This window comes from Mastacembelus armatus, chromosome 3 (assembly GCF_900324485.2).
Source record: "Mastacembelus armatus chromosome 3, fMasArm1.2, whole genome shotgun sequence".
Taxonomy (NCBI): domain Eukaryota; kingdom Metazoa; phylum Chordata; class Actinopteri; order Synbranchiformes; family Mastacembelidae; genus Mastacembelus; species Mastacembelus armatus.
The window spans coordinates 16358428-16370199 of record NC_046635.1 but is presented as its reverse complement, the minus strand read 5'-3'; the positions used below and the strand labels follow the sequence as shown (position 1 = coordinate 16370199).

The 11772-nt window shown below is 38.0% G+C and overlaps 1 protein-coding gene across 2 annotated transcripts; it reads left to right on the top strand.

The window, feature by feature from the left end:
* Positions 1–1251: 1251 nt before the first annotated feature.
* Positions 1252–11684, top strand: phf10 (PHD finger protein 10). Of its 2 annotated transcripts, XM_026293353.2 has the most exons (13): positions 1252–1393; positions 1549–1824; positions 2806–2915; positions 3150–3280; positions 3687–3770; positions 3856–3980; positions 4545–4694; positions 5466–5575; positions 5746–5893; positions 6080–6226; positions 9528–9636; positions 10373–10561; positions 10788–11684. In XM_026293353.2, exons 2-13 carry the CDS (start codon positions 1753–1755, stop codon positions 10883–10885), a joined length of 1473 nt encoding a protein of 490 aa, XP_026149138.1. In that variant the 5' UTR covers positions 1252–1393; positions 1549–1752; the 3' UTR covers positions 10886–11684. The 2 variants fall into 2 exon arrangements, with proteins under 2 accessions (XP_026149138.1, XP_026149139.1); XM_026293354.2 differs by lacking the exon at positions 4545–4694 and having other exon boundaries at positions 1267–1824.
* The last annotated feature ends 88 nt before the right edge of the window (positions 11685–11772 follow it).

Here is an 11772-nt window from a genome sequence, read left to right as displayed (position 1 = left end):
GAATCACAGTTTGGTCTTGGTATTAAATAAATCTTGTGGTTTTATAAGAGACAAGACTCTTTTCACTGTGATGAGGTGAAAAATTTCACTTTTTCATCTGAACTGTGGCCTCTGCATCCTGTGACTTAAAGTGACACAGTAGAAGGCAATACGGCCAATATGCAACATTGTAAAATATCAAAATGATTTCATGTTAAAAATGACAGACTCCACAACAAGTTCAACTGTTTCACTAACTCAACTTTATTATGTACAAAATACAGAAACAAAAGTAACTCATTTATTCCTTCAGCAGAGACTACTGGTGTAGAGGAAAAACTCCCTTTTACAGAAGAAGATCTCTGAGAAACCCAGGCTCAGGAGATGGGCACTATATGCCTCAACAAGACAAAGAAAAACACTGTAAATGACAGAGTCCACAACAATTTCAACTATTTCATTAAGTCAACTTCATTATGTACAAAATACAGAAACTAAAGTAACCAATTCATTCCTTGAGCACTGACTATTGGTGTAGAGGAAAAACTCCCTTTAATGGAAGAAAACCTCTGACAAAGTACAGGAAAAACTCCCTTTAACGGAAGAAAACCTCTTGGCAAAGTAGAGGAAAAACTCCCTTTAACGGAAGAAAACCTCTTGGCAAAGTAGAGGAAAAACTCCCTTTAACGGAAGAAAACCTCTGACAAACCCAGGCTCAGGAGACGGGCTCTGATGCTGTGTTGTCACATTTGAATCAATTACACTCCCCGCAGGCCTGAACCCACGTGACCGATCAAAGTCACAATAGGCTGCCTTTGTAAGGGCAATCAAGTTTGAATGTGTGTTTGTATGTGCCTGTATCACTGATGTGACCTCTGCAGCGGTTAAAATCCCACACACCTCACCTCTGTGTCTCGGTACGTCTGGAAATGTGCAACTGTGCTTTCAACTGCTGCTGTTTCAGGTCGGCTGCGCGGTTTGAGCTCGGCTTCGGCCGCGGGTCGCTCGCGGGGGCGGCGGGCCGGGGGAGGCGTTTCGTTCGGGGAGGCCGTTCGCTGGGGGAGGCGGTTCCTTCGTGGACGCGGCTCGCTGGGGGACGCGGTTCGCTCGCGGGGGCGCCGCGCCGGGGGAGGCGGTCCGCTCGAGGCGAGGGCCGATCATCGCCGCTTGCGGCTATATTTTGTTTTGTTTTTGTTTGTAGTTACCGCAGTTAGAGCGGGAGAGCTCTTTGATTTGGCAGCCTGTAACAATCATGCTACTTTTCTGTTTTGTTTTTTTTTTGCGTTGACTACGGCCCACTGTAGCATGTGTACTATTCGCCATTAAAGCGGTTGATAAACTGATTTACCGTCGTAGCCTGTTCTTTGAGGGACGTTACAACGTTAAAGAAATCTATAGTTTCAATCTACAAATGGTTAGTCCTTCGTGTTTTTAAATAAAGATCCAAAATTGTAATGTATCTTAAACATCTTTTATTTCCAGGACATCTCCGGGCTAAATAATAAACCAAACAGCTAGAAAATCGCCTGTTATGATGATTTTTCTCTTGCCCTCATACATATGACCTAGATGATTCGGAAGCTCAACTTGCCCACCAACATGGCGGACCCTGTAACGGCACCTAGCTATGGCGGAGCCTGGCCCATACGTCACTACCCAGCTATACTCCAGCCCAGAAGATGGCGGTTATGTAAAAGCGGACGTTAAAAGAAAACGAAGAAACGGCTAGTGAGCTAACGCTAGTATAGTGTCAGGCTTTATGTAGCGAAAAAAATGGCTGCTGTGGTCCCTGTCAGACCGTCCTGCGATAGCAACCCTGCTACACCTGGAGCACAATCCTTAAAGGTGACATTTGTTAAATTAACGTACAAACCAAAACCAAGGCGTTGAGGGGTTGTTTGCTTGTTTAACAGCTGGTGTTAGCTGGTTGTCTAACGACTAACGTTAACTCCCTCCATGAATTAACGCCAATTACGGTTGTTGACCACATTAGCATTTTTTTCTTTGTTATACCTGATTAGTTAGCCTGTTAGAGCTGTTTTGCATTTCCCTGTTGCGTTTAAAAGTAGGGGCCTGGGTGGTTTTTGAAATATTCATAAGTCAGAAACAGAACAGAAACATTGTGATTCAATTTTATAATGAGGAAGAAATGCATTTTTAGCGTGCCTTCTGTTCTGCTCTGTATTTAGCTAACTAGGTAATCTGTAACTAATCACACCATTCAAACAACAGATGCGGTAACTTGAAGGATCGAATAAATGTATGTTGTTGACATGACATTGCTTTTCTTTTGGCCTGAAGATTTTTGGTTAAAGGAGCTGTCAGGCTGTTTGTTTATTGTTGCTGTTCTTTTCTCTCCTTTATCTAATCATGGAGAACTGCAATAGTATTTTGATAGACAATCCATCATATTTTCAAATGAAAAAACTAGAAATGCCAGCATGTATGCAGTTTTTTTTTTATGTGCTATATCATTCATTCATTCATTCATCTGCTGGGATCTGCTGGAGCAGGTGAAAAGCAGGGGTACACTCTGGATAGGTCACCAGTCCATCACAGGGCCATCACACACTCACATTCACTCCTATGGGCAATTTAGAGTCCCCAATCAACCTAACATGCATGTTTTTGGACTGTGGGAGGAAACCAGAGTACTCAGAGAAAACCCACACAAGCATGGGGAGAATATGCAAACTCCACACAGAAAGAACTTTTATGAACCCAGGACCTTCTTGCTGTGAGGAAACAGTGCAGAGTACTAATCCACTGTGCTGCCCCATTAAATCATTATTAGAAATATAAGTTGACTTTTTTGTTTCTCTGCAGGAGGATGCAATAGAAGAGGAGTCCAATGATGGCAGCCAGCCTCCAAAACGACGAAGAATGGGTTCAGGGGACAGCTCTCGAAGCTGTGACACTTCCAGTCAAGAGCTTGGGTGGGTTGGATTGGTGCTTGGCATGAAACAATGTGTGGCGATGTCAAACATTTTCCAGCAATGAACACTGCATACAAATATTAAATACTGACAATATTGAACTGAACTTAACTGAATTACAATGCAAGTGGTTTAGTATAATGTTAATGGACAGTATTAGTAGTATGAACTTCGATTAAAGCTAAGTTGCCCCCCTGCCCTCTCCCATTTTCTATCTCCTCCCTCCTCTTCTAGCCCGACATATTTCCCAGCAGAGAACCTGACAGAATACAAGTGGCCACCAGACGACACAGGAGAGTATTACATGCTGCAGGAGCAGGTCAGCGAGTATCTGGGAGTCACATCCTTCAAGAGGAAGTACCCTGGTAAGAACTCGTGACAGCTGTCCACACAGTGCCCTATCTGATGATTCCAAATTATCATTTTATTTAATAGCTGTAGACTGTGTATGATATTGACATAAATTGTTGCATATTTTAACACTATGATATATTCCTATTTAATATGTAAATCTTACTTTGTACTGTGTAGATTTACCAACGTCCATTCTATTAATAATCTTGGTCATTTATTATTAGTATTTAAGTACAGCCATTTTGAAAGGGTGGATTGGTCTCATTATTAGTAGCTATGCCTCTGTAGTCATGTTTCATCTGCTGTCATACTGCTGTAATTATATTCTTCTCATAACACACTCTTTGACATTAATAAAAAGACTGATCAGAAGACGTTCCCAGACCAGTAATGAATTTTTTTTTTGTTTCTCTGTAGATATGGAGAGGAGAGACTTGTCCCACAAAGAGAAACTATACCTGCGTGAACAAAATGTCATCACTGAGACACAGTGCACTCTGGGTAGGAACCAGTCATTTCATTTTGTCAGGAACTTTGTTCGAGTTACGTGCTTTGAGTAGAATCTGATTGTGTAAGTGCCTTTCAGGTCTCACAGCTCTGCGGAGTGATGAGGTGATAGATCTGATGATTAAGGAGTATCCCACCAAACACTCTGAGTATTCAGTCATACTGCAGGAGAGAGAGCGGCAGAGAATAGCCAAAGAATACTCTGTAAGTACAAAAACATCAGAAATATCCTATAAAACGTGAGGCTGATATAATATCATTACATTGGTTTCCTGATGGTTTCCTTGTTGATTTTACAATTATTTTGCTCATTTTTAAAGCACTAAATAGTTTTGCACCAGCCTACTTGTACTGCCATTTTTGTTTTTTCAATCTATGAACTGGCACATCTCCCAGGTCATCTGGCACAAGTTCAGGAGTGCAGGACAAACACTTTTGGTGATGTAAGCTTTAGTTTTAATACCCCAAGCCATTGGAATAATCTGCCTAAGGATCTTAGAGCAGCTCAAACAAACTTAAATCTATTTTTTTGGTAATTACATATATTCTGTTTGTTTTTGTTTTTTTAAATATATTTCTTCTGCCAACTAGAAATAGATTTTTTTGTGTTCACTTTTGTTGTGTCTTAATGACATCAACCATCAGTCATCTCTAAACAACTTTTTATTGCATTAACCAGTGTAAAAGGTTTGATTATATTTTACAGTAATTCCTTAAATGACAATTCAGCACATATATACCTATATCACATTGTCTGTCCTATCATAGCAAATGCAGCAGCAGAACCCTCAGAAGGTGGAAGCCAGTAAGGTTCCTGAGTATATTAAGAAGGCAGCAAAAAAAGCTGCAGAATTCAACAGTAATTTCAACAGGGAGCGTATGGAAGAGAGGAGAGCTTATTTTGACCTTCAGACACATGTAAGTCCAATCTGGGATACAGTTAATGGGTTTTGCCAAAGGCAGTGATTGTCTATGTTTTAATTAATTTACAAATCACGCCTAGAGACTACAAACAGTGAATGTGGTGTAGTCATCATAATGTTTGTGAATCCAGAATGTGGTTTCACTTACTGGTCTACAAAACTATTAAAAACACAGCAGTGAGCCACACTGCTGCACCAGGTGACATATTTCTTTATCACAGAAAGCATGGGGTACTGAACAACCAGAACTGTAAATTCTAAGGGTCCACATATCTTGTGAGGAAGAAATATGTCACCAGGTGAGCACTTTGTCTCACTCAATCTCTTCTCTTCTCTTCTCCTCTCTCCTCTTCTCTTCTCTCCTCTTCTCTTCTCCCCTCTCTTCTCCCCGCCCCTCCCCTCCCCTTCCCATCACATTTGAATTCCACCATTTAATGTCACTAACTTCCTTCTCTCTTGTACCTTCTCTGTCCTGTAGTTGTTCTGTCTGTCCTCTCTCTTTCTTGGGTTTTTGTGCAAAGTGCCTTGAGATGATTTTTTTTATTTTGATTTGTTGCTATAAATAAACATAAATTGAACTGAGTCTGTTTTAATGGTTTTTGCACAATAGTGGTCTCCAGCACAGAGCAAAAAGCTAACAAAGTACACAAAGAAAAAATCAAAATGACCAGCCCTATCTGTTGAAGAGCTCATGATGTAGCATTGATAATGCTTGATAAGAGATTCCAAATGTCTGAATTGTGTTGTGGTTCATATGTTTTCCCAGATTATTCAGGTCCCTCAAGGCAGATTCAAGGTGCTGGCCCCAGAGCTGACCAGGACAGGTCCCTACCCTGTGGCTCTTATACCAGGACAGTTCCAAGACTACTATAAAAGGTATGTTACACACCTAGAACAATGCTTTGCCCTACAGTTTAAGGTAATCAACTCCTAACATCTTATGATTACCATTTTGTAAGTCAAAAGGTATGGCCATGTGTCTTCTGAATAGGCTCTCAGGCTTTATTACTTGTTTCCTTGAAAGATTTTTTTGTTGTACATAACAGGTACTCTCCCAATGAGCTGAGATACCTGCCACTGAACACAGCTTTGTTTGAGCCTCCACTGGATCCAGAGCTTCCTGGATTGGACTCAGAGCCTGACTCAGATGACGCAGAGGATGGCAAGGATGACAAAAAGAACAAGAATTCATCTGTAAGACATTATGCTGTGCACAACTACTATAGTAGCCATTGGAATCTGTATAAGATAATGCTGTATTAGTAGTGCAGATGTTAAATGAAGGAGTATTATATTTCTTCATGGAAATACAGTGGTCTTCATAATTCTTAAAACCTCTGTCTTGCAATCCTTCTCCCTTCCTCTTCTGTGACTTCACAGGACAGTTCTTCAGGCAATACATCAGACGTGGACAGCCAGGAAGGTGGACCAGGTCACAAGTCCAAGGCCAAAGATAGGACATCCATGCCAGGCAAAGATGGCAGCCAGCGGCATTCAGCCTCCCACAAAGCCACCCCAGGGTACAAGGTAGAGGACAAAACCACCTGAACTCTTCTTCAACAGCAGCAGCAACACTTTTCTTCCCCCTCCTTCTATTTCTACTACTACCACAACTCCCTTTCCCCATCCATCCCACCACCCTCCCTTTCTTTACTTTTGTTGTCCGGCTTCGACAGTTTGTCAAGCATTTAAGCTGGGACAACCTGGCCCATATAGACACACATACAGACACAGACTGGGGGCCCTGTCTTCAGTTTTTGTTTTTATGATTGAAACTTGTTACTTTTTCTCTTCATGTCAGACTGAGCAATAAGAACACTTTAAAGCAACAGTACACTTCTTTATTTTTCATTGCACTTTCAATATTTTTTGTGTTTTGTTTTTTTTTAACAGAAGACAGTTTTGAACTTTCAAAAAATTTTAATATAAAATGTCTTCAATATACCTCTTCTCTCTTCACTTGTCAAAAAAGATACTTCTAGGACAAGTAAGTGGATGTTTTGGCTGCTCGTTTTCCTTTTTCATTTTTGAGTTCTTTCTCTCTGATATAGGAAAGTAGAGAAAATATAAACCACATACATTTTGTGGTTGCTTTTAAAGTAGTAAGTGTATAACATTAGAGAATTTTAACATTTATATATGAAGTGAAGAATGCACTTAACCCTAATGTTTAAAGTCTGTATTGGTATAATAGTATACTGTTTATAAACCATGTGATGTACTGTTAATAAGTGTCAGACATGGACATTACCTGTCCTTATACTGTCATCTTGGAGACATGAGGACTAACTGACCTTGTTCACACTGTTGCTGGGCTAAGCTAAAGTGGTCTTCATGCTGTCTGCCTGGATGTGAATGGTACAGGACAAGCTCCACATAAGTACATACTGATCTTTAACTCAGTAATTTTAAACAAATGTTTTGAATTTCTTCTAATTTTTCAAGGCCCTATATAAATTGTATTATTTCACAATACTACCCCTATAACACTATGCTATGAGCTTTAGTATTTGTACATTTTTGCAGTCCTCACACAAACCTTGCAAAAACAGACCTAATATATGCTGGTATATTAGCATTATTGAGACTATTAGGGACATGGGTAAGTCCATTTTAGTTCAGCTCAGTTTTGTGGTGTGGACATGGTCCTTTTCTAGTGTTTATCTGTTTATCATTTACCAGTGTCTTTGATTTATCCTAACTTTGAGTTGACCTTTATTCGTCAGATCACTTTGCTTTTGTGTTTGAACATACAGACAGGGCATGTTGGTAGCCAGAATTTAATAATTTAATTTAATATAATAAGTAATGTAATATCCCTGTACTGTATAATTTTGGGATCAGCACAAAAGGAAGGGTGGGTGTGATGACATTCAGGTGCACTAAATAGAAGTAAAGTATGATCCATATGTTTGTAACTCTGGTAAATCAGCGGAGCCAGTGGAGACGAAATATGCTAGTCCCCTTTCCAGTGGTAGATCTTTCATATACTTTTGCCCCTTAAGTTAAAATCCCAACAGATGAATTCTAATAACTTCTATGTCTCTGCAAAAGACACTACCTATGACAGCAAAACTTATAGTCATTGCAAATTGCTAGCTGATTAACGTTACTTCGCTCTGATCTGGCTACCATTGACAGTGGTTATGGCTGAAAACTCTCTAAAGCTTGAATAGTGTGGTATTTCACAAAAAGAATAAAAATTAATTATGGATACCAAAGTTGAAATTAGATTGAATAACTGATTGCCTCTACAAGCAGTGTTTTGTTCAGATGTGATACATGTTACATTTTTAATACATTTAGATCTATACTGCACTATTAATAATGATAATAATAATAGTTATTATATATTATTATAAATACTGTCATTAATTTTTGCCAATGAATCCTTGAATCCTGGATGCTAGTAGTAAAGCCAAGAATCTAAGGTAAGAGGAGATCAGGTAGTGATTAAGGTTAAAGTTTCCAGTTGTCCCTCTGTGTGGTTGCCTCTGTGTGCAAAACTATATACAACATTTAAAACAGTATAATGCCATAAAAGCTGCCAGATTATGTAAAAGCAAACATGCTTGAAAGTATACAGTATTTTTGTCAATATTTAGGTATTTAGAATAAAACATATATAAGGTTGCTGGATTCATGAATTACTTTTTTTTTTTTTTGTAGATGTTTGGAATAAGATTTAGCATTAAGCAGATTTATTGGACTGACCTATTAGTTGGACACTGCTAGCAATGGAAGCATTTTATATGCCCACAACACGTTTTACTAATGACTACAATAATCTTGAATGAAAAAAGAGAACTTTTGGTGAAATGCATGAACATACAGTAAGTGAATGAAAGTGTGCACAAACATGCAGATCTTTCCTTATTTTCCATAGCTCTCCTGTTGCTGTTTTAGTTTAGTTTGTGCTTTGTTTCTAGTCTCTCTAGTCAGTATTGTCAAACTGTGTCCTCTATTGACCTATATTTTAACCTTTGGCTAATTAGTCCAATCAGTCAACTTCCTGTCACGAGGACAATTAAATGAAAGGTGTCTTACTATATTTTGAGGCACTGAGCATAATGCACATTAATCAGAAAACATTTGCTTTGCAAATGCCTATAAATAACACTGAAAAACTCATTTTAATGTATATTTCATTGTCTTCCATATAAATACTGCTGCACAGATCTTTTTTAATCATAGTAATTTTAGTTACACTGTTATAACTGTGTCTGTTTTTCTATACATAAGTTTGAAATTAATATATATTTTGGTTGGTGACCTAATTCTGTTTTCTTTAATACAATTGCTTTGTATCAAGGCATGAAAAGTAAATAATTGTTCTTGTTCACGTGACATCCAGATTTAAATGTCCCCAAGCCTCCTTATCCTGCTCTTGCTGTTATTCTGTCCTGTCTTTTTTTTTTAAACTCGGGGTTACAGTATGTTAAACAGATGCCCATATTTATATAGCACAGTTCAAGAGTGTAAACAAGGTTTGCAAACTCATGTAGGAGGCAGAAGTGGTGCTTATGTTTGGCAGCACATTGATTCAAGTTTACAATTGAGAGATGTTTAAATAGTGTTTTTGCATGATAATTAACGGAAGATATAGGGTTTTTGCTTAAAAAAACACCACTGCAGGATCCTTAAAATCATTCTGTTCTACCCATGTCTTGACCAGTTATAATAATTTTGCTCTAGTTTTCAGATACTACATGCTTGCAATTGGTTCTGTTAGAGGTCTCTAAGTATTAAAAATCTGTTGAACCACTGTTCTCCATGACTACAAATACCCATGTGTAATTGGTTTTATAGCATTATTCTGCCCTTGCAGCCTAAGGTCATTCCCAATGCTATATGTGGCATTTGCCAGAAGGGTAAAGAGGCCAACAAGAAAGGCAAACCAGAGGCTCTCATTCACTGCTCCCAATGTGATAACAGTGGTAAGTTCATACACTTAATTTTAAAGGACAGTTTGACTTATTGTTATCCTTGTACTTCAACAATCTCCAATATTTGTGACAGTTTTGTGGCAGAACCTAATCACTGCTATTGCTATTTGTTTTTATTTTTGTGCAATTGTATAGTTGCAATCGAAATTTGTGTTTACCTCTGATGATGGAAATGTTGAATCCTTTATACAACTTTAACTAATCCCACATCTTCAGTGTCTGACAAATTATCTCTATTGCTGGTCAAAGGAAATATTTATCCATCTACTCTGCCACCACTCAGAATCATTTCATTGTTTATGAGCACAGCACTTTATATTTTCAAAGCAAGTGTTTCTAGTATTGTATTGTGTTTACATTTAAACAGTAAAACTTGTGTGATTTCTGGTAATGTGCATAATTCCTAATATAACTTGAAATAATAATAACCAAATAGAAACAAAGCATACAGCAAATGCTAGCCAGTCAAAGAATATATTGAAACTTTTGTACATGGTAAATTCCATAAACATACTAAGAAAAGCTATGGTGTATAAATCCCTTAGTGAAATACCATGACAATGTATTTATGTGTGCATGCATATAGATAGGTGGGCATATAGGCAGGCCTGTTCACATTATGTCTTTTCTGTGTCTTTGTGTTTTGTTTGTGTCTGTGTGCATGTATTGCATCTGTCCTTTGTCTCACTCGCTTCTGTGCATGTCCCTCCATGTCCATAAATTTTAGGCCACCCATCTTGCTTGGACATGAGCGAGGAACTTGTGCGTGTGATCCAGACATACCGTTGGCAGTGCATGGAATGTAAAACATGCACTGTCTGCCAGCAGCCCCACCACGAGGATGAGATGATGTTCTGTGACAAATGCGACAGAGGATACCACACATTCTGCATTGGCATGGAAACCATACCTAATGGTGAGTGACTGGATATACATACCAACAGATACACAACCAGTAGCTTGATGTCAGTTACACTTGTGATTGGCATCAATTGGTGACTAAATAACACAACAAAAGAAAGAAAACCAGACTTGTAAATACAAAAGTGTCATTACAGTTATTTTAGTTTGCCTGCTTTTTCACAGTTAGCTTTGTATGATTTTGTCTCTCATCATTATTAATTCACTCTCTGACTCCTCAGGCCTTTGGGTATGTGAAGTATGTGATAAGGATTTCACCACCTTCAAGAAAAAAGGAGGAAACAAAACACCTAAGAAATCCAAATCAGCTCAAAAATGATCAATAGCAAATCCACTGTCAAATGTAATATGTCATTTGCTGAAGCTCTAAAAATGTGGCCAGATCATTTATCGCAGATGCGTTCCCAAAAAGGGATTTAAAACTAAAAGGTTTATCCTTCATTGAATACAGTAATAATATCTACTCAGTCTTTATTGACAGGTCTTAATATGCACAGGCAAACACCTGAGAAGAAATGTGTTACTATTTCCTCTGTGAGTTTTGATGGCTTCACTTAGGCAAACCTAACCAGTTGAGAAACATTATTTTTGTGTTTTTATTTTCCTTTTTAAGTGAAATTTAAATCATGTATTAGCTCACAAATCCAGTTTAGGTTTTAGTTGTAGCATGGCAGCTCTATTCTCTCATCTTAAAAACTGAATTAACTAAATGAATTATGACTTATGTGAACAATTAAATGGAAAATCAAATGCATCTAAATATACTACACTAGATCCTGTGACCTGCAAATTGATAATCATCAATATTAATTTGTTTCTATTTCATTATACCAGTGAATCATGTAGTTTCATAATGTTTCTGCAGGTTTTGGCTGACAAGCTTGTCCAGTTGAACAAATGGTGCTTTAGATCCTGTGATACTTAAACAAGCAGGGTGAACAAGAACTGGTGTAATTCAGCTTCTTTCAAAATAATTCCGAACTTTTTGTATCTTATAAACTACAATTTGTATTTTAATACGCTTTTATTTAAAGAGCAGATAGTCCTGTCTTAAATAATGACACATGTTGCTTATGATCCTGTGTAATGAAATGTAATAGACATTGGCTGTAGTAGACCTCTCTCCCATGGAACCTCTCATAATGAAACTGTAAAAACTCGAATTTCCAGCCATCTGCTTAAAAACGTTTTTTTTGTTTGTTTGTT